Genomic DNA, 15,090 nt, shown 5'->3' with positions numbered 1-15,090 from the left:
TTTAGCACTTGGCTGTTTTATTTCCTCAATAGAGGGGAGGTGGGGCTCCAGCTCAGCACCACGTGGGCAGCTCCCCTCCCCCTGTTCCCGCCACCACCTTCTCTGCTGCCTCCACTGAGAGCCCACGAGGCAGTGGAATTGCTGGCCTCTGGGATGTCACCCTATGCACCACCTGGGTTGGAGGAAGAAACCCTATACTGGTCAAAGCAGAGTCAGAACCACCAGGCTGGGCACTGCTGGTGGCTGGGTGTCACCCGAGCTTCCTGTGTCCCGCCAAGCCTCAGTGGGTCTTCCCCCGGCCCTCGGAGATGACATCCTCGGGCTGGGCGCGCATGTACCACTCCACCCAGGAGCCGTCATAGAGGGGCACATCAGGCTTGCCGCAGAGGTAGGCCCCCAGGGCCACGTGACAGGCTGTGACACCGGAGCCGCACGTGGCCACCAGGGGCTGGGACAGGTCCACCTTCTTGTCCTGGAAGAGGCGGCGGATCTCCTCGGGGCTCTTCTCCAAGCCCTCCTTGGTCATGAATTCCGTGAAGGGGATGTTGATAGTGCCAGGGATGTGGCCGGGTTCGATGCCTGCAGCGGGAGCGCGAGATGCAGGGAACAAATACAAGGGCAGTATGAATGGCCCCTGCAGTACTGAGAGCCTTCCATGCAGCCACGGCGCTAAACCCTCTGTAAGCATCGTCTCATACAGTCCTCACAGCCAGGAAGCCCGGGCACTGTTTACAGGAATCCCCGTTCTACAGGCGGAGATGCTGAAGTTCGCAACTGTCCAAAGTCACGCATCTAGCAGACTGCTGCCTGGAATTTGAACCCAGGCCTCAGCTCTGAACCCAGGGTGGCTACTGTCAGAGGAGGGCTGTCCCCATACCTCGAACCCCACCAAGCAAGGGAACCTCCCTGCCGGACCGATGTGGCAAATTAGAGGCGCGCTTGGCCAGGTCTGAGGCTGTGGAGTGGGGACGATGGGGACGGTGATATTCTCCACTGATTTAGATGGAGCCTGTACACAAATCAGCTCAGCCACCCTGACAACAGGCCTGCTGGGTGTTTACTGTTAGCTCCCGTTTTACGAATGAGCAAGCCTGCTTGAGGTAAGCGTTAAGCACCCCTGTAAAGAGCCACAGCCAGGGAAGCACATGTTAATTTTATCACTTCCCGTTTCTTGAGTGCATCCTGTGTGTGCAAACACGGAACTAAGTGCTTTACACACTTGCTCTCATTTGACCCTCACTTCATCCTTTAAGCTCTGTGTTCTGCCCTGACTGACATGCAGAAGCTGCAGTTCCAAGATTAGGTGACCTGCCAGACGTCACACAGCCGGTGCGACCTGCGGCAGGGTTCTGAAGCCAGGTCTGGCTCTGGTTCGCTGCCCTATGCTGCTCCACCACCCCCCCCAGCCCCACCCCCACCCAGGGGGCTGAGCTGAAGTGCCCCACAGGTTCAAGGCGGCATCCCCATTAGGCTGAACCGTCTTAAACTGCCACCGATGTAGGTTCAAAAATGGTTGGCTGGCATAGCACAGGGAGATCAGCTCGGTGCTTTGTGACCGCCTGGAGGGGTGGGATAGGGAGGGTGGGAGGGAGGGAGATGCAAGAGGGAAGAGATATGGGGATATATGTATACATATAGCTGATTCACTTTGTTATAAAGCAGAAACTAACACACCATTGTAAAGCAATTATGCTCCAATAAAGATGTTAAAAAATAAAAAATGGTTGGCTATCAGCAGTTTCCTGCAGTTTGACCTTATGTCAACAGCTCTGCAGGGTTCCGTGTAGCAGGGACCTTGTGAATTCACCAGATCTCTCTGGGGTATCGACTCCGTCCAGCTACTGGGTTAGTCTTTAGGATGCGCTGGGAGCATGGTGGCCCTCAGGTCACCCCAAACAGTGCTAGGACAGGGTGAACCCAAGCTACTCTAGAAACAAAACAGAAGCTCCATCCAATCCTGATGCAGGGGAATGGGGGATGCCCTTCAGGGAGAGCTTCCCAGAGGAAATGGCAAGATCCTTGCACCCGCCTCGAAGCGGACACGAGACAAATGGCTGGGGGATTACTGGCTGTTCACTGCAGGTAAAGGTACTGGAGTTCAATGCCTGGCTGCTTCCTGAGATCTGGGGCAAGGCAGCCATTCTAAGGTTCCATTTCCCCTTCGGTATGATAACAGTACCCATCTAAAAAGCTCACACCAAAGGGGTCACTGACCCACCTGCGTTGTGGGGACCCCTCCCCACCTCTGCTCCTTGCCCGGGGAACCCCAGCCCATGGGCAGAAGGCCCTGCCCCAACCCAGGCGGGCAGCCACACTCTATTCATTTCCGCTCCAACCTGGGGCAGCTACCTCTCTCTCTACTTAGCGCCGCTCTATCCTGCCCTCTGCACGACTCTGGTCCCTCTGAGGGCCTTTCACTCTCCACCCCAGACTCCTCTTCCCCGGCTTCATCCTCCTCAGAGATGGTCCTACACCTGATCAAGCCCCCTCTCTTTGGGGCTCTTCCTCAACTGCGCCTGCCCACCCCTCCTATTTGGCAGTGACCCCTACAACCATAGTACTGGGGTGGGGCTGTTTGGGTTCTCACACTTATACTGGGCCCCCTGGGTTCCCAACTAGTTTGGGGTGGAGGTGGAACAAGTATTATTGCCCCTACTTTAGAATAACGCCAGTGAGGCGACTAGAAAGCAATTCTCGGCCCCCACCCCACGCGGTGGCCTTTAAAGGCAAGGGCGAGGCGAGGGCAGTGCTCAAGGTGCGCCTGACCCCGCACCCCAGGGACCTCCCGGGCCCCTCGCACATCGGGGTTACCTTCTCGGGGCTCGGGCTCGGTGCCCCGGAAGCGGCCAGCGGCGCGGGCGTCCACCACCTGGAAGCGCCGGGATTCGAGATTCTCCTTGATGTCCTCGTACGTCTTGACGTAGGCGGGGTCCAGCACCGCGTGGAACTCTGAGGGCTCTGGGCGGCTCTTGCCCGCACTCAGCGGGAGGCCCTGAAGCAACCAGTTGCGGAGGCCGCCGTCGAGAACCGACACGGTGCGGTGGCCGAAGGCGCGGAACATCCACCAGACACGCGGCGCCGAGTAGAGGCCCTGATCGCTGGCGTCGTAGACCACGACGTGGGTAGAGGCGCTCACGCCCAGGCGGCCCGCGTACTCGGCAAAGTGCGCAGCCCTGGGCAGCATGTGGTCGTAGGGCGACGTGCGGTCGCTGCACTGGTCGATGTCAAAGAAGGCGGAGCCCGGGATGTGGCGCTCCTCGAACTCGCGGTGCGCGTCACGGCCCAGCTTGGGCAGGTACCAGGAGGCGTCGAGTAGCTGCAGGGGCTGCCCGGCCCGCGGGGCCCGGAGCGCTTCGGCCACCCACTGCGCCGACACGAGCGCGCGGAAGAGCTGCTGCGAGGCCATGGCGGCGGCGACACTGGGGCTGCAGGTCTGGCCGACAAGGAGGATGTCAGGAGGGAATCGAGGAAGAGGCCGGCCGGGCCGGGGGTGGGAAACGCCTGTGTCGTTGGGACTGGGGCGGGGCTGCGGCCAGGGCCGGAAGGGGCGGTGGAGCCCAGGGAGGTCAGAGTCCAGGGAATGCGGAAAACCAGCGGTGGTGAACCCAGAGGCAGATGTCGGTCACCGGGACCTCCCCTCTGTTTTCCTGCCAAGCCTTGGATATATACACAGTGACCGAATGACCGTGACCCCTTGGCGGGGGCCCTCACCGGTGCTTGCTGCGGGGTGGGTAGGGAGAGGGCCCAAGCAGGGGAAGGCCCCACTGGCACTTTAAGGCAAGTAGGGGCAAAGTCCCTCCCTAAGACGTAGCTCAGCTTTGCTTGCAATCAGCCAAGGTCCCTGGTGGAATTCACTCATTCATCAATCATTTATATAAACGGCCTCAGAGGACTAGCAGCTGGAATTGACTGAGTCCTCCCCATGTGCCCGTTAATTCTCACACCACTGCAGAACACAGGGGAGGCTCTCAATTATTTGCTGCATGAGTAGCCTCAAGAAGGTAGCTTTTCTCCTCACTGTTTCACAGAGGGGACACTGAAGTTCACAGAAGTGCACTAACTGGACCAAGGTCAACAGCTAAGAAGTAGTGGTGGTGCCAGGCTTCACACCAGGCAGTCCAGCAAGGTCAGATTTTGCCCCTGGAGTTTCCTCTCTGGAAATAGTGACTTAGGGCCTCACTCCCTCCCGGCCCCTCCTCTCCCTTGCGGGCCAGTAGCTCAGAGTACAGCAGTTCACCAGCGCACCATGACAAGTCAACTCACGGCCTTCCAGGGCAGAGGTGCTCCAGGGATGCTCCAAACGTGCAAAGCGCCTAGGCAAGCACCTTCCCCCACCCCCCCCCACCCCCCACCCCCGCCACCATCCGCCCTGTCCAGTAGGTGCCTTTGGGCAGGGTAGAGAAAGGTGCCCCTTCAGCCAGGCAGAGGCAGAGCCTCACCAGGGTATGGGGCTGGGTGAGTGGAGTGTGAGCTGCAGGTCAGCTCCACTCACCCTCCAGCCATGCACCCCCTGTGCAGGGCGCAACCTTGCATTCGTACCAGGCAGCCCTGGCGCCAAGGGGAAGGGGGTGGGTAGAGAACGGAGCGTGTTGTGGAGTGCCCCTGCGGGCCATATACTAATGAGCACCACAGCCTTCAGTAGTGACTGTGGGGTTGCCTGTTTCTGAATAAGACCACTGGTGGCTAGAGATATGCCTTGCCCTCGGTCACAGAGCTGGTCAGGGGCAGGCTCAGGATTTGCAGCCGGGTTGCAACTTCTCAGGCTAGACTTATTCCCCAGCCCCAGGTCAATGACGACCAGGGCCTAAGGAGTCCACAGCGGATTACCTGGTGCCCAGCGCCCTCCTGCAGTCTCACTGCAGCCTGGCTTTTTGGAACCATGTTTTCCACGTGGCCAGGCCCTATGCTGGACACTAAGAAACTCTTGACTTTGTCCGGCCCTGGGAGTTAAGGCAGCCACAGGCCTGCTCAAGAGACAACATAATTGCAGAATTTCTGGAATTCAGTGGGAGCACAGGGGGGCCGCTAGCTCAGCCTGGGGTGGGAAGGCTGGGGAAGGTGGGAGGAGGGGAAGTCCAAACTGATTTGCTGTGCTCAAACTGGAAACCACAGTTTGACCTTCAGGGTGAGGCTGCCAAAGAGGCTTTGGCTAAGGAGCGATCCCAGTGCAGTGCCTGTGGATTCCGCCGCAGCTAGATAATTTTGGGGGATACAGCGGGCCCCCACTTGAAGACCCCATTGTGAACCACAGCGGCCCCTGCCCCCTCCCCATTCTTGGGGCTCCTTGGTGTTTTCCCCAAGGATCTGTTTAGAGTGGAAAGAACCCTGATTTTGGAGCCAGAGCCCCTCCAAATCAGTGCAAATCCACTCCCCTGCTTAACTAGGAGTGTGAAAGTGGGCATGTGAGGGTCCTTGCGCCATTTCCATTTCTTAGAGTGGAGCTTCCAACCTTCACCTCTTACAGTGAGGTTAAATAATGAACGTTGAGGCGCCACCATAATGCCCTGCACATGGCTGGTTTTAATCATCATTAAAAACAGCTTCGGGCTTCCCTGGTGGCGCAGTGGTTGAGAGTCCGCCTGCCGATGCAGGGGACACGGGTTCGTGCCCCGGTCCGGGAAGATCCCACATGCCGTGGAGCGGCTGGGCCCGTGAGCCATGGCCGCTAAGCCTGCACGTCCCGAGCCTGTGCTCCGCAGTGGGAGAGGCCACAACAGTGAGAGGCCCGCGTACCGCAAAAAAAAATCCCATTATTTCTTCAAAGTTACTTCATAGGTGGCTCATCCTGCCACACAGACACACACACACACACACACAGACACACACACACACACACACACACACACACACACACGCTGCCCCCTATGCTGGATTGGCAGTTCTCAGAAAGGACCGTGGGAGGTAGAGGAGGCTCCGGAAGAGCAGGCTGTGTGTGTCACTGAAGGGTGTGGACCAGGTCCCCAGGCCCTCTCCGGGAGTCGAGGACCCCAAGACAAACAGGACAGCCCCAGGCCCGTCTCCAGAGTGTACACAACTGTGCTAGGGGAAGGGTGAGTCCCAGGCTGCCATCTGGGGTGGGCCCTGGAATAAGAGGGCTCCAGTCAGACTGGGCATTCTGCAAGGCCTTCCCCAGTCTCGCCCTTCCTGGCACCCTCTCTCCCTTGACGGCAAAGCACAAAGCTCAGAGGACTCCCTGGGTAAATGCTTATCAAAGTATGAATTTTTGCAACTTTCGGTGAGAATATAATTGTTTCAGAATAAAAAGAATTTTTTAAAGGGGGATGAGAGGAGCATTCCAGGCATGTATAACAGCATATGTAAAAGCTGAGTAGGGGCAATGGTGTCCCCACCAGCTCCCAAGAACCAGTTGTTAGATTTGCAGGAATTAGGCCAACTGGTTGTTAAACACAGCCACCGTTAAAAATTAAATTATATACATTCACAATGAAATAGGTTAAATTAAGGACAAAGGCAGCGTTTTAAAAGTATGTGGCTTCAGGGATGAGCAAGGTAAACAAAAGTAGCCCCTGCCAGGTGGGTTTCCCATCGGGCTTAAACAGCCTGGCCTCACTGCCACCGCAGGCCGCTAGGCAACTCGCTGGGCCTCTCTCTCTGGTCTTTAAATAAGTTTCTTGCCTACTCCGCAGGGTTGTTGTGGGAAGTGACACCCGTGGGAGTACCCAGTAAAGTGCCTCGCCAAGCAGGCCTTGACAAATGTTAGCTCCATTTCACTCTAGCAAGTTCTTTGCCAGTTTGTCCTCCTGGAGCCTCTGGGTCAGCTGGCCTCCCTGGCTTCTCCGTCAGGCTTTATTAGTCCTCCTCCCTCCTACCCTCTCCGCTAGCACCAGGTGATCCCGCCCCCCCCGTCCCCCTCCCCCTGCCACTCACCCCGACCCCACCCTGCGGGCCGCCCCCAGCTGCCGCGGACAGCCAACGTTAGAGTGAAGCCAGGGGCGTGCCTTCCCTCCGAGACTGCGGCCCCTTGCTCCGCTCAGGCCCCGCGGGGGAGCCCTGAGCCGCGCACCCGGACGATCGACCTCCCCCTAAAGAAAGGCAAGTGCAGCGCCGCAGCAGTTACCCCAGTCTCGGGCTCCCGGCTTCCGGTTTCGGCCATGGCCCAGCGCAGAGCGCCCCCTCCCCGCGCTCTCAGCTGTCCCCCGCTCCCGCCACCAACCTGCGGCCGGCCAAAGGGAGGAGACTCCGGCACAGCCCACCCCGAGGCCACTCGGAACCCTCAGCTGCTGGCGCCTTCCACTGGCCAGGCCGTGGGAGGGGGGGTGCCCGCGCCGCCCAGCCCCGCTCCGCACCGCCCCTGCGCCGCCCGGCGCCCCCGGCGCATCCTCGGGGGTCCGAGAGGCGGCACGAGCCCGGGGGGTGGCCGGGGGCGGGCGCGGCGCGGCGTCGGGGGCGCGGGGCAGGGAGGGCGGCGCGCGATCCACCCCCAGGCGGCGGCGCGATGGTGTGGGCCGGCCGGGGAGTTGCGGGCTCAGGGTTTGAACCTGCCAACTTCTCCAGCCCGCAGGGGTGAGCGCCGGGGCGGCGGCAAGGGCGAGTGAGTGCGGCGGCGTGGGGCGGAGGCAGGCGCCCGGGCCGCTCGGGATTGGGCCGCCGACCGGACCACCTGCCATCCAGGGGAGGGTCCCTGGCGAGAGCGGGGCGGGGTGCCCCGGGAACCCTGGACCCAACTGGGGCAGAGGGCACTGGACCGGGCCGGACTCAGGCATTCAGGAGGCGGGCGAGCCCAGGTTGCTGAGAGGCCGCAGGAAGGTTTGCTAGACGAGAGGCGGGGGCGAGGGTGAGGGCGTGTGCGAACCCTTCCCCATGCGCCCACTCCCCTACCCTACCAGGAAAGGGGGCTCTAAGCCCAAGATGCCTTCTTCCCCCATCTTGGACATCTTTTCGCCGCACTCTCTGGCAGGATCCTGAGGGCGAGTATTGTAGCTTCTGGGGCCAGACACCCTCCCCGCCAACTCGTCCATCTGGAGCCCGCTTGCCCCAGCCCCTTCTGCGCGGGAGGGGGTAGCAGAGAGCGGCGGAAGCAGGCTTTCCTTAGGGAATCTGCAAACCTAACCCCACTGCCTGATTGCTGTAAACACGACACCCGTGGGGGAGTGCAGTGGGCAAAAAGCTCCTCCTCCCAGGCCCCACCCCACTGAACCCACAGTCCTCATTGCCGGTCTCTTTCCTGGTTCCCACCCGCGCCAGGTGATACGGAGAGCTGAAACCATGGTTCAGCAGGTGCTGTACCGGGCGCTGGTCTCCACCAAGTGGCTGGCGGAGTCCGTCCGGGCTGGCAGGCTGGGCCCTGGCCTTCGAGTGCTGGACGCCTCCTGGTACTCGCCGGGCACCCGCGAGGCCCGCAAGGAATACCTAGAGCGCCATGTGCCCGGCGCCTCCTTCTTTGACATAGAGGAGTGCCGGGACAGAGCGTCGCCCTACGAGATGATGCTGCCCAGCAAGGCGGGCTTCGCCGACTACGTGGGCAGCCTGGGCATCAGCAACGACACGCACGTGGTGGTATACGATGGCGACACCTCGGGCAGCTTCTACGCGCCGCGGGTCTGGTGGATGTTCCGCGTGTTTGGCCACCGCACCGTGTCCGTGCTCAATGGTGGCTTCCGGAACTGGCTGAAGGAGGGCCACCCGGTGACATCTGAGCCCTCACGCCCAGAGCCAGCTGTCTTCAAAGCCACACTGGACCGCTCCCTGCTCAAGACCTACGAGCAGGTGCTGGAGAACCTCGAATCGAAGAGGTTCCAGCTGGTGGATTCACGGGCCCAAGGGCGGTACCTGGGCACGCAGCCGGAGCCAGATGCAGTAGGTAGGTGTCCCCGTGGTGGGGATGGTCCCAGGGGAGCAATGCCCAATGGAGAGATGGGAAGTAGGATGTCTGAGACCCTCTCCAGGTTTTGCCCTCAGTACCCCCATGCGGGCCTCAGTCTTTCCATCTGTAAAATGAGAGGGTAGAGCCCAACCTAAAGGCTTTGCAAGCTCTGATGCATGAGGACGTACACATGTGTTCCCATAGCCACATGCTAAGGCGCGACCTAGCATCTGTATGGAGTGGCGTCAGCAGAGGTGACTGACGACATATCCACCCACATCCATGCCCAGGCGTTAGCTCCACCACATGCCCAAAAGTGTCCGTGAGCCACACATGCGTCGCTGAACAGAAGCTTCCTCAGGACCTCTCTAGTTCTTCAGAAATTCTTAGAGACATGAACAATGCTCTTCCCCAGCACCCCATCCCTCCCTCCAGCTCTCCTGGACCCCCTGACCTTCCTTAAGTTACTTGCTCAGTTAAGTGGCAGAGTTAGGATTTGAACCCAGTGCTGCCTAGTTTCAAACCAGTGCTCTAAACCAGGATGCACCATCATTCTGCCCACTCCCCACCTCCCAGGGCCAGCAGGGAGCCCTTCCGCTAGGCATCTTTAGGGAGATGGCTCATGAGTTCTCTCCTTTGGACAAAGGGTGTGTGTGTGTGGGGGGAGGGTTACGCTGCTGGAGGTGGGGGGAGTCTCAGGAGAGGAAATGCTGAGTTCTAGCTAGAAACTCCTAACAGAGAGGACCACAGAAGTCTTGCCATCACCCCTTCTGGGCGCCCTCCAGCCCCTGCCTGGACACCTCTGGTGGCCAGGACCTCACTGCTCTCAGGGTCTCTCGGGGCCCAGGCTGGCTGAGCCCTCAGGATGGCTGGAGGGGGCTGCGGCTCTGTCCTCAGTCAGGGCGCCTCTGTGGAATCCAACTGCTGTGCAACGTTTGGACTAACTTGTTGAAAAATCCCTTCCTTTCTGCGCATCTGAGGAGAGAGCGCTGTGAAAGCTGCTTCCAACACTCTTAGAGCTGGAGGGCCTGAAAGGTCACCTCTTCAGTCAGAAGAGAGGCTGTGGTGCACAGAGGAAGGAGTAGGTCAAGCCCACTTGGGTAGTTAGTGGAAAGCGCGGGGCTCTGCCCTCCCCATCGTGGCTTTCTCCAAGCCCCGTGTTCTTCCTGCCCAGCTTGCTCTCTGAAGTTCTGGAGTTGGAAGATTCAAGTTTGTTTAGCACCTTCCAGAGACTCCTGGCACGGAGCTCCTGCAGCCTCCTCCTGGCCTTGGTTCAAGGCACCTTCACTCCTTGGGACTTAAGCTGCCGCTGGAGGGAGGAGAGGTGGAATTGTTTCTCTAGCTGCTCCCCATCTTGCTCTGAAACAGACAGAATAAGTAAAGGGAGAGTTTAGAGACGCCAGATCCCATCTCCTTACTCCCAGTTTAGAGATGAGGAAACTGAGGCTCAGAGAGGGGAAAAGCCTGCGGCTGCAGGTAAGACCTCCTGAAAGCCCTGAATTCTAAAGTCCCTCCCCTTCTCCGTGGCCCGCTTCCCCCCTCCTCCAGTTCCCATCTGGAGACCAAGGAGCATGGACCCCAGTTTAAGCCCTGCTCCTCCTTTGTGCTGGGACCTCAATCAGTTAATTGCTTGGCCTCTTTGGGTTCCCTTATAAAATGAAAAGAGTAATGCCAGCCCTACCCACCTGGCTGTGTATTTATTAAATGCAGCAGTGGCTGGAAAGGTATTTTGAGAAGGATGAGGACCTGTGCAAAGGCCGGGCTGCTTGGAAAGCCTCCCGTACAAGACATTTGGGGAATATTAGGGCACGTGGGGCTCTGCTGAGTTCACAGTCCCCCGCTTGTGGTGGGATCACAGAGGCACCCCGTGGGCTCAACTGTCCAGATGTAACATCCAGGGAAGTGTGGGTGTCCCTGGAAGGAAAGACCCCCAAGAGGAGCTGGAAACAGGGCCTTAGAAACCCGACAGCCACTTCCTGCCGCTTTCAGGCGAGTAATTTCCCCTCTGGCCTCAGTTTTGTGCCCCCAGTGCCTTCAGTCCTGTTTGTAAGGGGCAAAAGGTGAGAGTCAGACAGACCTGAGTTTACATCCTGGTGTGGTCTCGGGCGGTTCCCTCCACCTCTGAATCCTCCTCCTAATGAAAGGGACACCACTTACCTTGTAGGAGCCTTGGGGAAAGGGAGGGAACAGAGGTGGGAGTTGATCCAGCTCAGTGTCTTTATAAACCTTATTCTCTTTTCCTCCCCACCGCCCACCCCAGGTGGGGGGTCCGTGAGGGTGAAGAGGGAGGGTATTGACCCCCTAATGCGTACTATTATTTGCAGGACACTTTATATATATTCTCCCCCGGGTACCTACAGCAGCCCGACAGGGGAGGCAGGCGGGGGTTCAAAGTGGTCCCACTTTGCAGGTGGGGAAAGGGAGCAGAAACTTCTCTATCCAGACACAGAGGCCAAGACTTGACCCCAGTCGCAGGATCAAAGTGGTGTTATTTCCCAAGGCCACTGCTGTGTAAGCAAACACGGGGATGGGGTTGGAGGGTGGCGGGGAAAGGTCATAGCTTCCAGGTGTTGCTTCGTATTGCATCATGGGGTTGTATGGCTCCTGCCTGTGTCTCCTCCCAGGGATGGGGACTGGGGTGGGGATCAGGGGGAGTGCTGAGGAACCTCCCAGCCGCCAGGGTTGGGGGCTGCCCACTGGGGCTGCCTGCACTGGGTTCCTTAGTGTCTTTAGGACGAAAGCAAGAAAGAGCTACACAGGTTTTCCTGGCCTTGAAAACCCATACCTATCAGTGACCCGAGGGATGCTAATTCACCAACTAGACTAGCATCTCCTTGCCCAAAGCTGGAACATCAAGTCCCAGACCTCTGAGCAGGCATCAGGAGAGGTCATCTCAGCCATTCCCCTGCTTCAGCCACTCTTTCCAGGAAGGCTCAGGCTTTGGGGTTGGGCACACCTGACTGCACATCACACCTGTGCTGTGTGTCATGGGGCAAGTTACCTCACCTCTCTGGGCCTGGGCCCCCCATTCGTGCCAGGAGGCTCATCTCTCTCCCCAGCTCAGTGAGGATTGAGGAAGATAAAGTTCTTGAGATAGCCCATTGTCTGGTGCCAGAGGTTTTGAGCTTGGTGGCACGCCTGCTGGGGCCAGGGAGAGCCACCAGCCTGCAGCTGAAGCTGGACTTGGAACAGCAGCAGGAGCCCTTGTCCCTGGGCGCCAAGCGCCTTTCCTCTCGTTGGCTGTTCTCCGAGGTTCTCTGGCCAAGTTCATCTCAGCCCTCCCCCCATGAAGGCGGCCAGTTCCTGCTCATTTAAATTCCTCAGACAGGTCCTGAGCCTTCCCTGGCAGAAAGGGAAGGCTCCCACCTCCCGATGCTGGCCCAGTGTGGGGGCTGGAGTCTGTAGAACGCCCTGCCCCCAACTTCTTTACTCAGAGTGGTGCCTTTTATTAATTAGAAGAAAACAATAAAGCTGTTTCATCAGGGATGGGTGGAAAGAAACAAAACAGCGTTCAGGACTCAACAAACACTTGTGCTCTTCAATGCACTTAAATCCAGCCCACGGCCTGGGTACTGAAACTTTTTCTTTTTGTGGTGGGATTTCAGTTCCCCGACCAAGGGTTGACCTGGGCCCCAGCAGTGAAAGCATGGAATCCTAATCACTAGGCCACCAGGGAACTCCTTGAAATATTTTAAAGTTGGGTTTCTTGGAAAAGAACACCTTTGAAGCCAACAGACCAATTGCCCTTCATTGGTAGGGTCAGTACACATCTGATCTTAGATCAAAGTTTCCAGGCAAAAAGTGAAATCACAACAGGAAGAAATCACTATAATTTTATAAGTCAGGGGACTTCCCTGGTGGCGCAGTGGTTAAGAATCTGCCTGCCAATGCAGGGGACATGGGTTCGAGCCCTGGTCCAGGAAGATCCCACATGCTGCAGAGCAACTAAGCCCGTGCGCCACAACTACTGAGCCTGCGCTCTAGAGCCCGCGAGCCACAACTACTGAGCCTGCGTGCCACAAATGCTGAAGCCCGCACGCCTAGAGCCCATACTCTGCAGCAAAGGGAAGCCACTGCAATGAGAAGCCTGCGCACCGCAACGAAGAGTAGCCCCGCTTGCCGCAACTAGAGAAAGCCCGTGCGCAGCAACAAAGACCCAATGCAGGCAAAAAAAAGGGAAAAGTTAAAAAAAAAAGGGAAATCCTTTAAAAAAAAAATTTATAAGTCAGGACATCTAGTCAATCAAAGGAGCGCTTGATTCGTGCCAGCAAATTTTGAATCATCTTTGTCTTCGGGGCGAGGAGAATGGGACTTTGCTGGCATGATTGCTCACCTCCTGGGTGCCCACAGTCATTGGGGGTTTTCATCTGCAGAAGCTGACTTCCCAACAAGCCTGTGAGGAAGGTGGAGTTATCTCCCCATTTCAAAGGTGGGGAACTGAGGCTCAGATGTGCAGGACATGCCTGGCTGCACACTGGTGCCCTGATTACCCCCAGTCAGGTCCTTTCCCTCCCACTGCTGCCCAGTCTGGTCCTGCCCTGCCCCACAGTCTGGGTTAAGTGGGGAATTTTGGAGGAAGGGGAGCCCAAAGAGACACCCCAACCTTCCTCGGGCCCCCCTCCCAGTGCCCAGTGTGCCAGGGTGTAGGGCGCTTGGGGACAAGGAGTGACCTAGGCCTTGGGTCTGCACGTGGCACAAGCTCTGGCCATGGCCCAGCCCCATTTGCCCCACATGCTGGCTATTCTGAAGGCAGATTTGGCAGGGGGCCTTCCTGGGTGCAGAGAGGCTTCTGGAATGGACCCTGGAGCTATCCTAGCCCCCATTCTGCTTCCGTCAAAGCCTCTCAGGGCTGCTAGGAAGGTCCTGGAGGGACCACACTGCCCCCATTCTCACCTGTACCCCATCGTAGGTGGGGAAGTGGTGGAGAAGCAGCAGCATCCGAGGGCGGCTCGGCCAGCTGTAGTAAGTCAGTGCTTTACCCTATACAACAGCCCTTACACATGCACTCATTCCCACTTTACCCACGGGGATACTGAGGCTCAGAGAGGTTATGTGACTTGCTTGAGGTCACCTTGCCAGCAAGTGGCAGAGCTGGGATTTGAACTTACGTCTAAAACCAAGTCACAGGCTCTTTCCACACTGTGTGCTTGACAGGAAAACCACGGGCCTCGGTGTAATCCTGGATCTGCCTTTGCCTCTCTGTGTGGCCTCAGGCTAGCCTTTTCACTTTGCCAAGCCTCGGCGTACTCGTCTGTAAAATGGCGTGACATTATATTTAGTGAATTATGTGGTTATGTGTTTAACCTCTATCTTCCTTGCTAGACTAACCTCCCTGAGAGCCTGGGCTGTGTCTCCCCTTCACCACCGTGTTCTCAGCAATAGCCCATAGCATTTGCAGTCATCATCCCATTTGCTGTTCTCCACAACCCTATGAGATAGGTACGTACCACTGAGCCCATTTTACAGATGAGAAAACTGAGGTTCAGAGAAGTGAAGCAATTTGCCCAAGGTAAAGGTTAGTAGATGGTAGAGCCAGGACTCCTCCCTGTCCTCTCAAGCAGGTAGGACATTCCTGCTTCAAGGCAGATTTTGGTGTGGGGGTGTGGTGTCATGAGCAGTGGATGTAGGTAGGGCTGGAATAAATTGAGCTCTGAGAAGGGCAAAGATGTTATTTTTATTTGCAAAGCTCCCGCTCCTTGTAGCCACGGTTGATTGTGACCTCCAGGCCCCACTTACCCCCATCCACTGTGTCGCTCCTAACCCTGTCCTTCCTTTTGTCCTCTACCCCTGCCCAGGACTGGACTCGGGCCACATCCAAGGCTCAATCAACATGCCCTTCATGGACTTCCTGATGGAGGATGGCTTCGAGAAGAGCCCGGAGGAGCTCCGTGCCATGTTCGAGGCCAAGAAGGTGGACCTCGCAAAGCCCATCATCGCCACATGCCGAAAGGGTGTCACTGCCTGCCACATCGCCCTGGCCGCCTACCTCTGCGGCAAGCCCGATGTGGCCATCTATGACGGCTCCTGGTTCGAGTGGTTCCACCGGGCCCCCCCGGAGACCCGGGTGTCCCAGGGGAAAGGCGGGAAGGCGTGAGCAGTGGCCTCTCCTACCCTCGCCCACAACTCCTGCCAGTGGAGTGACCCCAGCATGGCCCGCAGCTGGTCCATGCCTCATCGGCTAAGGAGATGAACAAGTTTTTAGAGTTAATGGGTAGAGCGCTTCTTTTCCCAACAACACTGGAATAAAACTGGCCTTTTCCGAGTAG

General features: G+C 57.9%; 2 protein-coding genes across 6 annotated transcripts; one reads left to right on the top strand and one right to left on the bottom strand.

Annotated features, from left to right (window-relative positions):
* On the bottom strand, positions 1 to 7,750 carry MPST (mercaptopyruvate sulfurtransferase). Of its 3 annotated transcripts, none has more exons than XM_029205854.1 (3): positions 7,175 to 7,345; positions 2,812 to 3,433; positions 1 to 579 (listed from the first exon to the last, which is right to left on the bottom strand). In XM_029205854.1, exons 2-3 carry the CDS (start codon positions 3,404 to 3,406, stop codon positions 281 to 283), a joined length of 894 nt encoding a protein of 297 aa, XP_029061687.1. In that variant the 5' UTR covers positions 3,407 to 3,433; positions 7,175 to 7,345; the 3' UTR covers positions 1 to 280. The 3 variants fall into 3 exon arrangements, with proteins under 3 accessions (XP_029061687.1, XP_029061685.1, XP_029061688.1); XM_029205852.1 differs by having other exon boundaries at positions 7,079 to 7,194; XM_029205855.1 differs by lacking the exons at positions 1 to 579; positions 2,812 to 3,433 and adding an exon at positions 5,910 to 6,081 and having other exon boundaries at positions 7,079 to 7,750.
* On the top strand, positions 6,078 to 15,090 carry TST (thiosulfate sulfurtransferase). 3 transcript variants are annotated; one of them, XM_029205857.1, is made up of 3 exons: positions 6,078 to 7,053; positions 8,206 to 8,821; positions 14,620 to 15,089. In XM_029205857.1, the coding sequence occupies exons 2-3, from the start codon at positions 8,227 to 8,229 to the stop codon at positions 14,916 to 14,918; spliced, it is 894 nt and encodes a 297-aa protein (XP_029061690.1). In that variant the 5' UTR covers positions 6,078 to 7,053; positions 8,206 to 8,226; the 3' UTR covers positions 14,919 to 15,089. The 3 variants fall into 3 exon arrangements, with proteins under 3 accessions (XP_029061690.1, XP_029061689.1, XP_029061691.1); XM_029205856.1 differs by lacking the exon at positions 6,078 to 7,053 and adding an exon at positions 7,202 to 7,552; XM_029205858.1 differs by lacking the exon at positions 6,078 to 7,053 and adding an exon at positions 7,666 to 7,767 and having other exon boundaries at positions 14,620 to 15,090.

Source organism: Monodon monoceros, unplaced genomic scaffold (genome assembly GCF_005190385.1).
Source record: "Monodon monoceros isolate NGI ecotype Baffin Bay Population unplaced genomic scaffold, NGI_Narwhal_1 Super_Scaffold_6, whole genome shotgun sequence".
Lineage (NCBI taxonomy): Eukaryota > Metazoa > Chordata > Mammalia > Artiodactyla > Monodontidae > Monodon > Monodon monoceros.
The sequence above is the reverse complement of the archived record's forward strand: the minus strand, read 5'-3'. Positions and strand labels throughout refer to the sequence as shown.